This window comes from Lepidochelys olivacea (assembly GCF_965140295.1).
Source record: "Lepidochelys olivacea isolate rLepOli2 genome assembly, chromosome: 5".
In the NCBI taxonomy this organism is placed as follows: Eukaryota; Metazoa; Chordata; order Testudines; family Cheloniidae; genus Lepidochelys; species Lepidochelys olivacea.
The window spans coordinates 81962708-81982340 of NC_140415.1; the positions used below are offsets into that span (position 1 = coordinate 81962708).

The 19633-nt window shown below is 38.7% G+C and overlaps 1 protein-coding gene across 1 annotated transcript in view; it reads left to right on the top strand.

Moving 5' to 3' along the window:
- Positions 1 to 19633, top strand: part of SLC12A2 (solute carrier family 12 member 2) — a 101388-nt gene that overhangs the window by 77080 nt on the left and 4675 nt on the right. Inside the window, exons 16-25 of the mRNA XM_084629696.1 lie at positions 815 to 926; positions 3116 to 3256; positions 3517 to 3623; positions 5539 to 5618; positions 9716 to 9856; positions 10498 to 10545; positions 13958 to 14080; positions 14691 to 14802; positions 16841 to 16927; positions 19132 to 19267. Coding sequence (XP_084485822.1) covers positions 815 to 926; positions 3116 to 3256; positions 3517 to 3623; positions 5539 to 5618; positions 9716 to 9856; positions 10498 to 10545; positions 13958 to 14080; positions 14691 to 14802; positions 16841 to 16927; positions 19132 to 19267 — 1087 coding nt within the window. The remainder of the gene's footprint in view (positions 1 to 814; positions 927 to 3115; positions 3257 to 3516; positions 3624 to 5538; positions 5619 to 9715; positions 9857 to 10497; positions 10546 to 13957; positions 14081 to 14690; positions 14803 to 16840; positions 16928 to 19131; positions 19268 to 19633) is intronic.

Below are 19633 nucleotides of genomic sequence, written 5' to 3' on the forward strand. Positions count from 1 at the left end.
CCTTATTAGTTTGAAGAATATTTGTTTCTGTACTTTTATATACCAAATTCAGTAAAATTTATAGAATCACAGGACTGGAAGGCACCTCAAGAGGTGATCTAGTCGAGTCTCCTGCCCTACCTAAACCATCCCTGAAAGGTTTGTTCTAAATTTTTTCTAAAAAATCTCCAGTGATGGAGATTCCACAGCTTCCCTAGGCAATTTATTCCTGTGCTTAACCACCCTGACAGTTAAGAATTTTTTCCTGAAGTCCAAGTTAAACTACCCTTGCTCCAATTTAAGCCCATTGCTTCTTGTCCTATCATCAGAGGTTAAGGAGAACAATTTACCTCTCTCCTCCTTATAACAACCTTGTAGGTACTGGAAAACTGTTATCATGTCACCTCTGTCTTCTCTTCTCCAGACTGAAAAAATCGGAAAAAATTGTTTAATTTTCCCTCATAGGTCATGTTTTTCTAGACCTTGAATCATTTTTGTGGCTCTTGTCTGGACTTCCTCCAATTTGTCCACATATTTCCTTGAAATGTATCGGATTTAGATAGATATTGCCATTCATTGGTTTCTGATGAAATAAGCAGGCAGGGAAAAAGAATTGATGGTTGTTAAAGGTTGTCAATGCTACATAAATTTTCCATAATGTAATTAATATGCCCCATTTCTCACTCCAAATATATGCATTTGCAATCCTGAGATCTGTGAAGATATGTATCTTCACAATTCTAAAGTCAGTTGCAAATTACTTAAAAGTTGTTTTTATCAATACAAAGGAAATAAGTGAATTCTAATTTTTCTTCTTTTAAATCTAAAACTCTAGGCCTCAATGCCTTGTTATGACAGGTGCTCCAAACTCACGTCCTGCTTTGGTTCATCTTGTCCATGCTTTCACAAAAAATGTGGGTTTGATGATCTGTGGTCATATACACATGGTAAGTATTTTTTCTGCATTTTAAAAAAATAAGCTAACTTGGCTTCTTTCCATAACTACTTCTATTATTCTCAAATGTAAAGTGTCAAATTTCCCACTTCTCTGGAAGCTGAGATTTACTGATAACCTCTCATGGGATTTCTCTTTCATAATAGCACAAAGTATATTGTAATTTCGTGCAAGCCTTAGAAATGCTAGCATAGCAGATAACTTCAAAATGTTAATATGTACATCACTGCTAGATTTTTCTCCTCCCCTGGAATAATTTTGTAACTTTATAAAATGAACAGTCTTGGACACAAAGATGCTTAAAGATAAACAGTGTTTCAGTTCGTTAATCCTGGGGGGTAAAGCATGCTTGGCTAAATAAGGTTGATATTTGCTTTCCGTGTTATCCAGTTTGCTTTTACTTCTTTAGTATAACATGCCAACTTAAGGAAGAAGCCTGGTTGGGGGCAGCTGTGGGGAGCCTGGACGGAGTCGTGGACCCTCCACCTGCCCTTGGCTGGGCAGGGAGCATGGGGGACAGGGACACTGCCAGGGGCTGCTCTCAGCCCGCCCCCCGCCCCCACTGCACTGCAGGCAGGTGGAGGGTCCACCGTGGCTCCCTGGCTGGCCTACCCACAGGGAAGGGGGAAACCTGTGGAGCTGCCTGGGGGCTACTTGTGCCCCATGCCCAGGGCAGGTGGAGGGGCCGCCACAGCTGCCTGCTTGGCTCTTACCATGGCTGGGCTGCGGCTCCGAGCCACACCTCCCCCCTCTCCTCCGGCTGGAGCCAGGTTGGGGAGAGCCACGCTGGCAGCTGTAGAGGGCCTGAGAAGCCCCATGCCCAGTGTCCCAGCACCCTGCCCAGGGCAGGTGGAGGGACCCAGCCTCCCTACAGCTCGGAGCTGCAGCCTGTAAACGATAAGAGCTGGGCAGGTAGCTGTGGGGAGCGGCAGTGGACCCTCCACCTGACCTGGGTGTGGGGCCCAAGCAGGCCCCCCACTCAGAGCAGGTGGAGGATCCATCTGCGGTTCCTCACAGCTGCCCACCTGGCTCTTAGCATCAGAGCCCAGATTTAAGCACTCAAATCCTATTGAAATTTAATAGGTGCTGGGCACCTAACTCTCTTGAGTTTCTGTAAAAATACCAGTGTAAATTACCACGTTTAGACTATTTTCTTTAGATCTTTATTTTTAAATTTTGTTTTGTATTTGAAGCTTTTCTCCAAAGCTAAAGATACCCACAGTTTGGGTTAGTGCTCCCTTCAAATCACTGGAGTCAAAATCTTCAAGCTCAAAGTTTTGTTTCAGTGCTGTTTTTAAACAGAACACTTTACTATTCTGATAAGGGCAGTGATTTTTAAAAACTGAAGAATTAAGAGGGTTTGTTAGCAGGATGGAAGTTCAGCGAGTTTTGAAGGGGTTATGGTAATTGAGTCAAATTAACTCAACTACAAAAGACTGGCAAAGGGTCCAGCTAGTTGTAGATGTTAAGGGAGGATTCATAGGGGGGAAGGAGTATGTGTTTAAATTGTAGGCAATTGTCAGAGTGGCTGAGCCTCTCACCTTGCCATTGTAATCTGAGGTGCTCCAGGATTAACTAACCAGATTCTGTTGTGAACTACTTCATGTATTAGTGAATCTGGCAGGAAACAACTGCATGCCACAGGACCCCATCAGAAGTGGCTGAGATCTGGGTTTATTTAAGGTAGTGGCTGCCATTGGGGAGAAGACTAGCATCTTTATATGGAAATTAAAACAGATCACCAATTTCAGTTAAACTTGCTGGGACACAAGCAGCCACACAAAACCTGATGTGTACTTAACCTGTAACTATGCCTATATCTATATTTTTTGCTACAAAAAACAAAACAAAAATACCCTTGTTGTTTTTATGGCAGAGGACAAGCCTGCTGGTGAAGCAACTGGAGCTTGAGAATTCTTGTTCCAGTAAAGCACAGGAACATGTATCTAAGAAAGGAAGACCTATTATTGCCATCTGAGTCAATTTTACTTTATGTTGATAGGTCTCTTGTTTTGAAGTGACAAAAATATCTTTTGAACTTGAAGTGTATTAGATTTGATTTTGGGTTAATTATCAATGCACTCATGTAACTGTACAAAGGAAATCTATTTTTCAGAAAATAACCAGTAGTGATTATTCTAAAATGCATTTTGGACTAATAGTAGTACATTTTTTTTGAAGGGCCCTCGCAGACAAGCCATTAAAGAATTGTCAGCTGACTTGGCCAGATATCAGCGGTGGCTTATTAAAAACAAAATGAAGGCCTTCTATGCACCAGTACATGCAGAGGATTTGAGAGATGGGGGACAGTACTTAATGCAGGTACCCTTCTCTTGCACTTTTGTTTGAGCTAATGGGTGATTTGGCCTCAGAAGAGTACAGACATTTTTGCATTTTATATTTTACACTTTCAAGCATGCATATTGAAATTGCATCATAATTATGCAATATTTTCACTCTACTACTATAAAGCTTTTATTAAAAAAATTGTTTTGTGCAAGTAAGAACATTTTCTTATTTTACCTTCAGTTAATATAATATTTTTTAGTATTTTAAAAATGCTTGATTGGCTTTGTTCTTAGGCTGCTGGTCTGGGTCGAATGAGACCAAACACTCTTGTTGTTGGATTTAAGAAAGATTGGAAACAAGCTGACATGAGGGATGTGGAAACCTATATCAATTTATTTCAGTGAGTACAAAATGCAGAACTGTTCTTTTTACCAAATACAGTAAACAAGAATATATAATCTGAAGAACTGCTTGTACCTCTAGCAGAGTGTAATCATTGCTATTTCAAAGTATTCATCTAAAAACTTTGAACTGTTTCCAAGTATTCCCAAACATCATTTTTAAATAATTAATATTGAAATCGCCTCAGTAAATCTAGTACTCTAGTGCTGTTTTTCAATGTGGGTAGGTATTATTGATGGTCAGCTATTACTTTTGTCAACCCCAGGAGCTTTCCCCGATGTGAGGCCTCTGGTGGCTTTAATTTCATCAGGTGTTGTTGATCACTCTGCTATTTCTAACTTAGTGTTAGCATTTCTCTTGACCCTGTGCGTGATCATAAGTTGTGAACAACTTAATATAGAATGGAAATCTTCTTTCAAGCCTCTAGATTTTTTGTCATGCATTTTCAGCATCTGTCCATGGAGAGACCTCTGACAGTCTGGTTTTTCCTGGGAAGTCTTTCACTATTTGAAAGCTTGTACTCTCCCTTCTGTGCTGCTTGTACTCTCCCTTCTGTGCTGCTGCCTCTGCAGCCTTCTCCTGAGCCCAGGCATTGTTATTTTGCCTGCATCTCTTTTTATTTCTTTGTAATTTTCTCTGTATCTTGCATCAGCCTCAAAGATTTCTACCTGTCTTGCACTGTTACATTTTTGCCTTCAGAACTTTCTTTTAGTCAGTCACTGCCCATGTTCCAGATATAATCCATGCATCTTTCTTCTGCCTTCTTTTGGTGGCCCACTATTTCTCCTGCCATCTTCCAATTTGACCATGTGTCTTCCAGACTTTCTTTAGTCTGGTCCTGTAAAACACTGGAACAGTTGCAAGGTGGAATCTGATCTGCATTTCTTTGCCTTTGAACTGCTTTGTGCCTGTGTTGCTCTTTTTTTCCATCTCGGCTAACATCTATTCCTCTGCTAACTCTGATATCCCTCAACGAAGATGCCCATCTCTTAAATATACATACATGGTCTGTCTGGTGATTTCCATTGTCTGGTGATTTCCATGTGAGCTTGTGAATCCACTTGTGTTGGAAGAAATAGCCTTCTATATTTAGGGTGTTTGTGCAACAGAGATTCAAGAAGTGTTTGCCATTATTGGTTGGATGTCTTCTGTTGCTGTGACATTTTATATACTAAGTATTAATGTCAAATAAAAATAAAACGTGCAATATGGGTAAGCTCCTTTGTTACTGGAACTTTGATTTGGACTCTCCTAACTTGTAATCAGACTTACAGCCTAATTTTTCATTAAGAAAGTCTGTTCTCTTAATTTTCTTGCTTTTTTAAGGAGAGAATTTTTTCCTGTAAGTTACACATAATGGAAACCAGAGTCAGCTAGAACTTGTCTTGAAACCTGACTTCTTTATTATGAATGCTGTAATTTGTAAAAAAATAGTTACCATTAAATTCCATGCACACTGCATTCATTAATTGTTACTTTGTGTATTTTTGAAACTTCTTTCAGTGCCTATAGTTTTCAGAGACCGCTCTGGAATTTGTAGTTGTCAAGTTAGAGGATCTCTTATAAAATATTTTGGGACTTCTGGTGAAAAAAATTGTCCTGTATTGCTCAAAAGGATTAAATTTCACACACACGCTTTCACCTTTCCCATGGAGCTTAGAATGGTTTGTTTGTATTTCATTTGATCACTGTTTGCAATATTAGAAACGAAGTGAAATGGAGACAGTTGCTGTCCATTACACTTCAGCATATGGTATTCAGTCTTCTGAAGTGGCTTAATAGTTTGGGACTTAAAATCTGTGAAGTACAATTTACGTACATGAAGCTTAAGTCCAAGAGAAAAATCTCAATTGGGATTGTTGAGAAAGAAAAAGAGAACACGACAAAAATGCAACTTCTTTACCCTTTTACAGTGATGCCTTTGACATTCAGTATGGTGTAGTTGTCATCCGCCTAAAGGAAGGTTTGGATATTTCTCACCTTCAGGGACAAGGTACGCTTTATTTTGCCTCCTAGAAAAAGAGAAAAATAGAACAGCCAAATTTTACGCAGTTAAGTGTTCTATAAACTGTTTGTTATGCCTACAAGCAAAATATAGAGATTTAGTGTTTATAATTACTTTTAATATTTTGTCAACTTAAAAATACTTCTGTTAACCTTGTACAAAATAAAACTAGATGGAGTAGATATGACTTCTGTTACTGATGGGTTGCTTTTAATGATAAATGTTCTATGTTTCGTATTCTAACTTCTTTTAGAAACAGGTCTACATACATTATTTTCTTCAGTTTGTAACCACCTACATACTTAAATTTCCCCAAGGATTTAATATTTTACTAATATATGTTCAAACTCAAATGGGGCCAGAAAATCAATATTGCATATTAAAAAAGTATCCGCAGTCTAGAAAATTTAACTTGATTTAACAAAAGTTGCATGACCAAAGACATTTTGGATTCTTTCATGGCAAGTTTTTTCCATTCCAGTGACATAAAAAGCCTGGAGATGATACATCTGCATTGGATAAATAGGAAACAATAAAGATAATACATTTCTAATGCAAAAAATTAATGGTGATTCAAAGAAAGTAGTTTATAGACTTAGTTTTTATTTGTATTAAACATTATGTTAAAAGAACATTATTAAGGTGGCAAAATCAAGCACTTAACTAGATATTAGATGATGTAATTAAAAACTATCCCAGGGTTTCATTTTTAATTCAGGCATTTATTGACTTTGTAACCTTAATTGTGTTGTTTTAGTGTAGTTTTCCTGTGTATAATTTCCTAGGTTAAAAAATAAAAAATATTTTATCATGTGATGTCATACTGACACCAAATGGGTCATCAGCAGAGTTGGAACCTTTAAATCCACCACAAAGGCCTCTTCCACTTGAGCTAACTGAGCGACTAATAGCAGAAGTAGGTTGTCATATTCTGTGTGGACCAGTATTAGAGGAAAGATAAAATATTTTGCCAGAGGGTTTCCCAGATATTTGCTGATAAGAGAAGAATGGTGAGACTCAGGATTCTTCGGTTCCATTCTGAGCTCGGTAGTGGAGTGTGCTCTAGTTACCACAGAGCTTCTGCCCATTCCCCCCGAGTGTGATCCCTGCTGCCCCGTCCCCTCCAACCTGCCCTTGTCCTATCCGTTCCCCACCCCACATCTAACAGTCCAGTCCTTTGCTCCTCACCTAGCCAGTTCCAGTCTCCACTCCTCAGGTTTTCATCCCAGTCTCTTTGATCAGCCAGTCCAAGTTTTCACCCTTGGGGCTTCCTGTCTACCCCACAAACACCCAGCTTATTGTCCCCAGTCTCCTTGCCTAGCCAGTCCTACTCCTATATGAGGACAGATTAAAAGATTGAGACTTTTCAGTTTGGGAAAGAAATGACTAAGTGCGGGGGAATATGATAGAGGTCTATAAAACCATGAATTGTATGGAGAAAGTTAATAATGAAGTATTATTTACCCTTTCACACCACATATGAACCAGGGATCACTTAATTAAATTAATAGGCAGCAGGTTTAAAACAAACTAAAGGAAGTACTTTACATAATGCACAATCAACCTTGAACTAAATGCCAGAGGATGTCATGAAGGCCAAAACTATAACGGGGTTAAAAAAAGAATTGGATAAATTCATGGAGGCTAGTTCCATCAGTGAGTATTAGCCAAGATGTTCAGGGATGCAACACCAGGGTCTGGGTGTCCCTAGGCCTCTGACTGCCAGATGCTGGGACTGGACAATGAGATGGATCACTTGATTGTCCTATTCTGTTCATTTCCTTTGAAGCATCTGTCATTGGCTGCTGTCGGATACTGGGCTAGATGGACTCTTGGTCTGACCCAGTATGGTCATTCTTATGTTCTGAGTCTTCACTCCCACCACCTGGATCCATCCAATCTCAGTCTTGCCCACAACCCACTGGGTTCCAGTCTAAAGCAGCTCAGAGCTGCAATCGTAGGGAAAATCCTTCTCATCCCTAGGCTGGAGTGTGACCAGTGCAGATTAAATCTTCATGGAATTTAGCTGCTATAATCTAAGTAGTATGTGTTGTGCAAACAGATTTGTCAAAATCTTAAAACTTGACCAAATTTGGGTGGATTTTCGTAGAGGACAGCAAAAGCAGGTCCCTAACAAAAAGGCCATCCACTGCCAAACTTCAAGGCCACTCTAAAGCAGAGGGGCACGAGAGGCTTTCAAATAAAAGTTTGACAGAATTAACATGGTCAAAACAACCTATTTTCCCCCTAGTCACATTCTTTTAAAGTGGCTTACCCATTTTGCCTAAAACTTTCCCAAAAAATTCATTCTGAGGCAGACAATTGGCATGGAAAACTTTAGCCCAAACAGTTAAAGTTTGGTAAAGTTATAGGTAAGGCTGCGAGTTTGTCATGGAAGTCATGGATTCCGTGACCTACATGACTTCTGCAGCAGCTGGTGTTCCTGACTCAGGGGCAGCTCAGGTAGCCCCTGTGCCAGTCGCACTGGCCACTGCTGGGGCAGTCTTGGGCCACCGCACCCCCCTCGCAGCAGAGTTTGGGTGTGTGAGGGGAACAGGGAGTTGGGGTACGGGACAGGGTGAAGCAGGCTCTGGGCAGTGCTTACTTGGGAGACTCCCTGGAGGCAGTGACATCCCCCTTGCTCAGCTGCTAGGCAGAAGTGTGGCCAGGTAGTTCTGTGCTCCCATAGGCCAGGAACTGTGGCCAATGGGAACTGCGGGGACAGTGCCCTGGGTGGAGGTGGTGTGCAGAGCTGCCTGGCCACACCTCCGCCTAGCAGCTGAGCAAGGGGGATGTCACCACTTCCGGGGAGCCCCCCATGTAAGCACCTCCCAGAGCCCGCCTCACCCCATTCCGTGCCCCAACCCCCTGCCCACTCACACACCCAAACTCTCTGCTGCTGCTGGGTGACAAAGTGGTGGAGCCAGGTAGGGAGCCTGCCAGCCCTGCTAATCCCCCCCAGCACCTACAGGGGTCCTGGGCCATGTGCTGCCACCTGCGGGCGCTGCCCCAAGCAGCCAGGCTGCCCTCCCCCCAAACCCACGGGGCCCCGGGCAGTCCCTCCCCCTCTAATTTTTATTCACTGGTATTTTTAGTAAAAGTCATGGACAGGTCACAGGCAGTGAATTTTTGTTTACTGCCAGTGACCTGTCTGTGACTTTTTTTTATTAAAAATACCCATGACAAAAACATAGCTTTAGTTATAAGCCACTGAGGACTATGTCTTATAGTGGGAAGTGTCAGGCAATCTTCATAGTAGGCAGTTCTACCACCCCTCACTAATCTAATACCTCATGGAAGGGATCATATGTTCCTGACAGCTTTACCACTGGTCTCAAACTTAAGGCAGTCTTAATTGTCTGGAGCCATTGCTGACTTAACTGATAACTTCTAGCTGAGAAATCCGTTTTTGACCAGGTTTTTTAACATTACTGTGCCTTTTTCTATTACGTCAATAGTTAACTACCTCTATTATTGTCATCTTCTGTTCAAAAAGGCCTTTGTCTGAGCTTGTCTGCTGAAATGAGGTTCTTGTCTGCTGAAATGTTCTTACTCACTAGATTTTGGACAAGCCACCTTCAGCAAGCAATTTTATGGAATTATAGTATTGTGACTTTTAATATTTTTGGAAAAATGCTCAGCTTGAGATAGAAATTGATCATAAATTTTTAGGATCTATTTTATACCAAAGGCCCCAGGTTTCAGTTCCTTTCTCATACTAACAATTTGACATAATGTAAATATGAGGATTCAAACCCCTTATTTTCTCCAGCTCCATAGAGGTGAATTAGCTCTGTGTCTACAGAGTGATGTAGTTCAATGCCTATAGAATTTGAAAAGGTATAATCTGGGACTAAGCTAAAATAATTCTTACTTTCAGAGGTAGAATTTCTATGTATGTAACATGTTGTTGCTGTTCATGAAGTTGTATAAAACAGTTGATTTTCTCCAACTGTTCTCCAGTTGATTTTCTTCTAATCTATTATATCATTAATTATCCATAAAACATCATTTTTACAAGCTAAAAGTAAGTTTAATGTTGCAATCAGAAATGATATCAATATTAATCATTTATCTCGTCACAGAAGAATTACTGTCCTCTCAAGAGAAATCTCCAAGTTCAAAGGATGTTGTAGTAAATGTGGACTATAGCAAAAAGACTGAAACAGACACATCTAAGGTTTTTTCTCTACCATCCAGTGAAAAAACTCCTGGTCTGCATAAAGGTAACTTCTAGTGAGCTGTGAGATTGGACCGTTCTTTTTACAGAGTTGAATTACAATGTTGTTTTTTTTTTCTCTTGGCCTTCCCAGGCATTTACACTGTCTGCATATTACTTGAGTAGTCACTTAGAAAGTGTAAGCAAAATTTTTAAAACCTTGATGCATAAAGTAAGGCTCCAAGATCTTAGGCACCTAAATAAAAAGCTTGTCATTTTTTGTAGCGATAATGAGAACTGTAGGAATGCAGAACTTCTTGAAAATTTGGTCAAATCTTTATATGCAAGCTTAACTCTAAGCCACCAAGGTTAAGAAATGTTGGGCTTAAACTAGAACATTTAATTAAATGCACACTAAAAGAACATTTTTAAAAATGAGTCAAGACACCTTGCATTCATATATGGAGGAAATGTTTTTCTTGTCCTTTTTTGAAGACAAACTCTATGGCTATGTGAAGTATTAACACATTTTAAAGAGCTAATCATTATTGCAGGATATGTTAATCCTCATCCATGTTGTGGTTATTTTCTCACGGTGTGCTGCTTCATTTTATGTGTCATTTTCTGAATGTGTACGCTACTTTTATCTTCATTAACTCCACAAAGGATATTAACCTTTATTTTTTATTTTTTATAAACATTTTCCAGAGGAGGAAGAAGATGGCAAGACTCCAACACAACCACTGTTGAAAAAAGGCAGGCATTTCCATCTTTTTGTTACAATCCATTTTTTCCATACTGCTACCTTCCATTTTCTTTTTTCTCACTCCTTTTATATATAGAGTATCAACCATTGGATGGTATCCTAGATATCTGTTTAACTTGGATTAGGAAATTCAGGGGTCAAATTGTGGTGGTAGAAAAAGGTGGTGGTACTCTTAAGTCCTCTCACAAAATAAGCTTTCTTCACATGAATTGGCAGAAGCAGTGCACATACTAGATGTGCATACGTTCAAAATATGATTGATTGTGCATGCTTATGAGGTTTCCTGAACTTGGTTCTGCCTCAGTGGGGTTTGAATGTGTCCATGAGGTCTGCTGGGTTCCTTGGTGGGGCTCACATGCCTCTCTGGGTTCCTTGATTTGGGGTGGAGGGGAGGAATAAGGTAGTTGTACTCTCTGAAATGCTGCTCAGTCCTGGTGCCAAACTTCTAATTCTTTCCTTTCTGTATAGATTTTAATAAGATCATCATTATAATATTTGAGACATCACTCAGTAAACTATGCAGCTTACTTTATGCTTCCACAAGCAATGAAACGGTTATCAATATTATACTTTGGGCATCTTAGTGAATACTTCAGTGAAATGAATGGGACTATTCAACTTTTCAGAATTATTGTTCCAGGCTCTCCACAGAGTCAGGCAAACATTGCTTAATCAGTTAACCTCAAATGTGAAGGGAGGATTTCTTCAGAATTATAAACACTAGAGAACTTACCTCTTTTAAATGAAAGCAGAGATTGTGGAGCACAAGATGGTGGCTTGGGAGAAGTGCCAGTGTGCTTTGTACCATTGTGTACTGACCTAATTCAAGCTCTGTATAAATGTATTAATTCAGTCAATTTTAGTTCACATCAGGAATATTTTTGGGTTTTGTAAAATCAAATTCATACCTTTTGGCTTAGAAGCTAAATACCAAGTAAAGTGGCTGGCTGCTGTATCCAAATCTAAATTTTGACTGAGAAGGAGGTAGAAAGGTGTTTTGTTTTGTTTTTTAATCCATCCATTTCACTTCTGTGTCTGTTAGGTTTATTCAGAAAGTCATTTTAGTTTCTTTCTCAGTTATATCTATAGCCTCATTATCTAACTAAAAATTCCACCTTTTTAATTACAGCAACTAAATGTTTTGTAAAATTTTTCTAAGCCCTGGAACCTGCAAAACATCTTATTCTGTACGTAAAATACTACATACATATTCAGCATCAAAATGGAGTCTGTTTACAATCTTAACTTCCTTAATGCATTTAACTATATATTTCTTTCTTTTTTTTTTTTAAATGTAAGAAATTAAAATAATACTTCAGAAGTTGTAGTTTTCTACGATTTTTGTCTTGGTAAAAAAACTTGACAATATTAAAGAACCTACAGATGTGTTTTGGTGAAACAAGAGCAGCAGGTCTTTTCTTCAGTATGAGAGATGCATGGAGCAGCACCCACTGTTGCTCTGAAGTATGTTTTTTTTGATGTTTGGATCAGATTGATGGAGCTATAAGTGTAGAGAGAGAGAGAGAGAGAAGGTCTTGCAAATTGTGCTCATCTACCAAAGGTCTGCTTGTTGTTCCTGTTTAGTTTTTAATCTTTCAGAACAGTAGGTTTAGCTGGAGAAGTCTGCAAACTCTTTAAACTTATCTCAGTGTGCATTTTTACAAGTCCATTTAAACAAACTATAAAGTCTGAAAATAAATATTTTTAAAGTCAGAATTTTTTTTAACAATACAAATATTGGAAAACATAAGAATGGCCATACTGGGTCAGACCAAAGGTCCATCCAGCCCAGTATCCTGTCTACTGACAGTGGCCAATGCCAAGTGCCCCAGAGGGAGTGAACCTAACAGGCAATGATCAAGTGATCTCTCTCCTGCCATCCATCTCCACCCTCTGACAAATAGAGGCTAGGGACATCATTCCTTACCCATCTTGGCTAATAGCCATTAATGGACTTAACCTCCATGAATTTATCCAGTTCTCTTTTAAACCCTTTTATAGTCCTAGCCTTCACAACCTCCTCAGGCAAGGAGTTCCACAGGTTGACTGTGCGCTGAGTAAAGTAGTATGCATCCGATGAAGTGAGCTGTAGCTCACGAAAGCTTATGCTCAAATAAATTGGTTAGTCTCTAAGGTGCCACAAGTACTCCTTTTCTTTTTGAGTAAAGAAGAACTTCCTTTTATTTGTTTTAAACCTGCTACCCATTAATTTCATTTGGTGGCCCTTAGTTCTTATTTACTTATTCCCATAATATAACTTTTTCTTATTCACTTTCTCCACACCACTCATGATTTTATATACCTCTATCATATCCCCCCTTAGTCTCCTCTTTTTTCCAAGCTGAAAAGTCCTAGCCTCTTTAATCTCTCCTCATATGGAACCCATTCCAAATCCCAAATCATTTTAGTTGCCCTTTTCTGAACCTTTTCTAATGCCAGCATATCTTTTTTGAGATGAGGGGACCACATCTGTACGCAGTATACAAGATGAGGGTGTACCATGGATTTATATAAGGGCAATTCTCCGTCTTACTCTCCTATCCCTTTTTTAATGATTCCTAACATCCCGTTTGCTTTTTTGACTGCCGCTGCACACTGCTTGGACGTCTTCAGAAAACTATCCATGATGACTCCAAGATCTCTCTCCTGATTAGCTGTAGCTAAATTAGCCCCCATTATATTGTGTGTATATATAGTTGGAGTTATTTTTTCCAATGTGCATTACTTTACATTTATCCACATTAAATTTCATTTGCCATTTTGTTGCCCAATCACTTAGTTTTGTGAGATCTTTTTGAAGTTCTTCACAGTCTGCTTTGGTCTTAACTATCTTGAGCAGTTCAGTATCATCTGGAAACTTTGCCACCTCACTGTTTACCCCTTTCTCCAGATCATTTATGAATAAGTTGAATAGGATTGGTCCTAGGACTGACCCTTGGGGAAAACCACTAGTTACTCCTCTCCATTCTGAAAATTTACCATTTATTCCTACCCTTTGTCCCCTGTCTTTTAACCAGTTCTCAGTCCATGAAGGGATCTTCCCTCTTATCCCATGACAACTTAATTTACGTAAGAGCCTTTGGTGAGGGACCTTGTCAAAGGCTTTCTGGAAATCTAAGTAAGCTATGTTCACTGGATCCCCCTTGTCCACATGTTTGTTTGACCCCCCTCAAAGAACTCTAATAGATTAGTAAGACATGATCTCCCTTTACAGAAACCATGTTGACTTTTGCGCAACAATTTATATTTTTCCATGTGTCTGACAATTTTATTCTTTGCTATTGTTTCAACAAATTTGCCCAGTACTGACGTTAGATTTAACAATACTACAATTCTGTGTTTGAGATTAAGCCACAGTTTTTCTTAAATCTTTTACAAATTCTCTTTTTCTCAATTTGCTAGACTCGAAAGGCCCACGTTCTCCTTTAAACTTGGCTGACCAAAGACTTCTTGATGCTAGCTCTCAGTTTCAGAAGAAACAAGGCAAAAATACTATTGATGTCTGGTGGCTTTTTGATGATGGGGGTAAGATAATTTGTAATGATGATAAAAGCACTTGGTAATGGGTATCACTCATGCCAAAGGCTACGTTTTAGTCACAGGTATTTTTAGTAAAAGTCATGGACTGTGCTGGGGAGGGGGGGTTGGTGGGGCTGGGGCAGGCTCCCTACCCAGCTCCTGGGAAGTGGCAACCCCAGCTCCTAGCTCCATGTGCTGCCTCCTCTCCGCCCCAAGCCCCGGATCTGCAGCTCCCATTGGCTGAGAACCGCGGCCAATCGGAGCTGCAGGGAGGGACGGGGGGTTGCTGTCACCCTTCCCGGGAGCCTCATCGCCTCACACCCCAGCCCTGAGCCCCCTCCACACACCCAAACTCCTGCTGCTGGGAGGCGGAGAGGGGCGGAGGTGGCCAAAACTGCCACAGCAGCAGCCGGTGCTCCTGGCCCGGGGCTGCCCGAGCTGCTCAGGCAGCCCCTAGGCCAGGTGCACCGGCCGCAGCAGAGAATCCATGACCTCTGTGACAAACATGGAGCTTTGCTCCTGCCATATATAAATTGTTGCTATACACTATTAAATAGAAAGTTGACACTGCATATTAGTTACTCAGTGTATTTCTAAATATTGTGGTCTAATGCAGGTTTGACATTGTTGATTCCTTATCTTCTGACAACCAAGAAAAAATGGAAAGACTGTAAGATCAGAGTGTTTATTGGTGGAAAAATAAACAGGATCGATCATGACAGGCGAGCGTAAGTTAACCTTAATTTTAAATAAAATATTTATGGTATTATGGAACTTTTTGTAATCAGGCACAATAGGTAAATGTTTTTCTTATTTAATAATGACCTTTTCCTATTACACTTGAATTGGGAGGTACCTGAATGCTAATTTATTGGTACTAGTTAACATAGCACATGATCATGTTGTTTAAAATAACAAATAGCATTTGAAACATTTTAAACTACTTTTAGCTTTAGAGATGTAATCATAAAGAAAATGTTGCCTTTACTATTGTTGTGTTTTTTTCCAATTTGGCAAATACTTTGTTTCTTGCTATGTTTTTAAAGGGAGCTGAAACTAATATGACCAACCACAACAGATCATAAATGTTGACTTGCATTCACAAGATAAGTCTAAGAACCATTATGATGGTATGTTAACTACCCCACTTCTGCAAGGTTAGAATAGTCTGTTAGGTTAGGGCAACACCTAGATACAAAATGGATAGGTGCCAGATATCTCATTTAATACGGTAAAGAAACAGGGACTCAAATTGGTAGCCCTAGCTCAACTTAGTAAGAAAAGGTCACAGAATTGGGCCTTAAATTAAGGCAGGTCTACTGAACTGTGGGATATTTACAAGTTTTTCTCATTCCTTCCCTAAAAAGTAATACAGGACAGTCAAGGGTGATTACAGAAGAGTTTGACTATTTAGTTTAAGATTGGACATGCTTATAAAAAAAAAAGTGGTAAATTTTTGCACCCGTACTGTAAATATCCTTGAACAGAATGAGAAGGCATTCAAGAAACTGAAAGGTACGTTAGGGCCTTAAAGATCGCTCTTGTCAGAATTACGGTGGCACTGATGGCATATCTCAATGTTTCCATCACAGATATCTGTAAGGCTGCTGCCTGAAATTCTGTACACACTTTAACACACCACTAACCTCTTAATGTGGCATTTAGATCTGATGTTTACTTTTGGAGGGCAGTTCACCAGTCCCTGCTTAAAATTTAACAAGAAAGAGACCACTTGGAAGAAGAAGAAAATTATTATAGTAACTACAGCGCCTCAAGAACCTCTACATAATCACAATTCTCTCCCATCTTCTTCTTTTACTTAGAGTTCTACTCTCATAGGACTCTTGGGTTTAGCAGAAGGACTGAAGAGGTTGAGACTACAGTCTTTTTATAACCTCTGCTCCAAATATTTGGTGCCATGCAAAGGTTTTTGTATGGCCCCAATGCGTACTATGTTCCAGACAGTTCGGGATGCTCAGGTACATCCTGGTATGATTATATAAAGGCAACTAGTTCTCAGAAAGCATTACTATAGTGTGTGTGTTTGTTTACAGCAATTTATTTTTATTTTTTAAAAAGTTCCCCTAGTTATTTTTCTGAAAACCCTAACACTTAAAGAAAATTAATGCTGCATTTCTAGTGATGGGAATTAAAAGTTTGGAAAATCTGTTGGTTCTGTTCTGTAAAACAGCTGTCTGGTTTACAAATAAGTTATGGTATATGAACCTTTTGGCGTAATGAGAATGATTGATTGATGGATTGATTCTGTTGTCCAAAAGTTTTGTGTTGGCTTAAGTACATAAGGCTGAGCTAAATCTCCTCCTGCAACCTCTGATGAAGCAGTATTTTTGTTTGAATTACTCTTAAACATATGGAGACTGCATGTAATTTTTGTTGCAGGAAATCCCAACGTCTGGTGATAAACACATCACAAACTAAACATTTATTTTGTGTTCAGGTGTCTGTTTTTTATGGGCAGTTTTCAGTGAAGTGTTCAGTTCCTTAAAAACTTTAAATACTTTGTATTAAGCATACTTTTAAATGAGCTGTCCAGACATGCCAATGTCTAAACAGAGCATCTGTATGATTTTTGTAGAAACTCTTGCCCTGCCTCATTCTCTGTTTTTATGCTTACCTGTGTAGTTCCAAATTAGATCGCTTTTGGAGTGAATGTCGATGTCTCTTTGTTCTGTAAAAACAGCCCTATAAAAATGTTAACTGACAAAATATATTATATAATATATATCTAAATTTTTTGAAATTTAGGATGGCTACTCTGCTCAGCAAATTTCGGATAGACTTCTCAGACATCATGGTACTTGGAGACATTAATACAAAGCCAAAGAAGGAAAAGTGAGTTGAAAATGTTCCAGAAAGACACCTCATTTACTAGTTGCATTCTTCATTTTTCTGTTTAACACAAAAAGCATAAAGCATATAATTCTCTACGTATGTATTTTGATAAGTAAACTACATGGTTACAAAGACATAAGCTTTCAGAGAACAGTGCAGGTGGGGAGCTCCTAGTGCCACGAATTCAGTATTGGTTTAGAATCTCCTAATTAGCGAGATACCACAAAAGTGCTAGATTCTAATTCCAACAAAATGAGTTAACTACAGTAATTCTACCCTAATTGAAAGATGGTAGAAATGGAGATAAAACTAGTGTATGCTTATCTTATCCATAGTCATATACATCTCTAAACCCAAAATGATGTGTATAGCCTGATCTTTAAATCAGTTGTATGTCAGTATTAATCAGCTCAGTGAATGAATGAGAAAATCCAAGTCCTGCTGAAATTTTCTTATCCAAAGAATCATTAAATATTTCTGTTTCTCAAGCTTGAACAATTTGGCTGCCTGCAGTTGATTCCTAATACTGCTAGTGCCATTTTATGATGGAATGTCCTATAAGACCTAAGAGATCAGAAGATTGAGCTTCATCTTCCACCTGAAATCTTGTCCAGTGTATAAAAGTTATAAAATGTGTGTCCAAATGTCTTTTGAAAATTCTTGTAGCAGAGTAATCTGAGCCAGTTGCTTTTCAACATAGCCTGGCAGGTGCTGGAAATATTTGTCTAGAATTCCTAAAATGAGTTGTACATATTCATTATTTTGATGGATAAGTATTTCATTATCAGAAACTTTTTGATAAAATATTTATACTGAAACTATATATTGTAGATGAGCAAACTATATAGCTTCCTAGATTGTCAACAGTGTTTGTCTTTTAAATATCCTAATTGATATGACAGCGGTTGGGGGCAGGTAAAGCATTTTGAGACACATGTATGTAATCTTCAGGGATTTACAGCAGAAATTGGCACAAAGTGATGCAGAATTTAACTCCAAAGGTGCCTAAAGTACAGAGTGTTAAAATTCAGCCATGGAGGAACTGCTTAACCATTTTGAAAATCAGGCTGTTTAGCTTTCTATCTTTAGCTGTACAGTTAGGGACATTTTTGATCTCAGATAAATTTAATATGCACAGCAAATATGAGCCTTGTGCATGTCTTGAGCAAATTCCCTAAATGGCCCCTGATGTGGTAGAGTTCAGGCATCTCTGCAGTATGACCCATCCATGATAAATGTACTGGGCCAGGTCTTCTGCCCTATGAAATCCCATTTGTGCCTGTCCAGTAACACAAAGTGGATTTAAAGTTACTCTAAAGTGAGCTGCTGGGAATTCCCACAGAAATTTCTGGATGGTGTTCGTCTGTCTGTCACCTTTTCATATCCCCATTAGGTAAGAAGCATGCCTGGGGTAAGAGTGAGTGTGTCCAGAATGTGCTGAGTTCCAGTATTTATGACGCATGCTGCAGTGAATTTTACTAAATTGTGAAGTATCTACAGATAGTTTTTTAGCACAGAAATAGAGTTTATAGTGACTGCATGATAACAGAAGTATTTGTGGTTTGTTTTTTTTTTGTTCTCATTTAATACTGGTGACCCATGGAGTTAGTTTGATTTCTTCACTCTGAGATCATGTGTTGTGTGATCTACGTAGAATAATAAAAGTGTAAAATGTATTTAACCAAAACTTTTGTCATCAAAATGTAATTGAATTCCAATTTCTCTCATATCTACTTGAGTTAAATTGATAGGTGTTTGTTTTTTACGCTTCTTCATTTCCTTATATCATCAAATTTCTAGAAGGATGATACTCTCCCTCTTGAAGCTTATAATTTTCTTTTAAAACGTTTTTCTTACATTTCTATATGGAGTTGAAGCTAGTATGGCACTTCCTTCTCTGTTAATGATCTTCAGTCTAGATTGTTAGAAAAAACAAATCAATTTTTATGTAAATTTTGAAATCTAAAAGACAGTTCCCACACTATTAAGTTTGATAGTTAACAGCTGCTTAAAATTCTAATATCAAAACACAGGAATGAGAATTTCAGTTGACATTACTTCTACTAGTTAATCACAAACCATACAAGAGTTGACTTATATTTAGGAATATTTTTCTGTTGCATGGAAAATCACAGTTGACACATGCAAAGAAAAGAGTAACAGTATCTATTTTTAATGTGAATATTGGTTAAAAATCCTTCTAGTATTGCAGCTTTTGAAGAAATGGTTGAGCCATTCAGACTTCATGAAGATGATAAAGAACAAGACATTGCAGATAAAATGAAAGAAGATGAGCCTTGGAGAATAACAGATAATGAACTTGAGCTTTACAAAACTAAGGTATCCCTTTATAACTTTTAATTATTGTGTTGGCTGTTGATAGAGTGGTGATCCTACTGTGTCCCATATACCCCATTTTAATGAGTTGATTTTTTTTTTTAAGCTTCTTTGCTCTATTACAAAGTGGGTGTGGTGTGAGAGAATTCAGGTGGGAAAAGGCTTGAAAACTCCACTTGCTCATTCATCATTGGACAGTAGGAAATGTTCCCCGCGGGGCCTAAGTCATCAGTAACTGCAGAAATTTTAATTTAAAAGGGATTTCTAGTCCCAATAATTAAAAAGATAACCTGTGTGGGTATGGACCAATGCAATGTTCTTTCCTGAGTCTGTAGCCAGTTTGATTGCTTCTGCAAATATAAACACAGG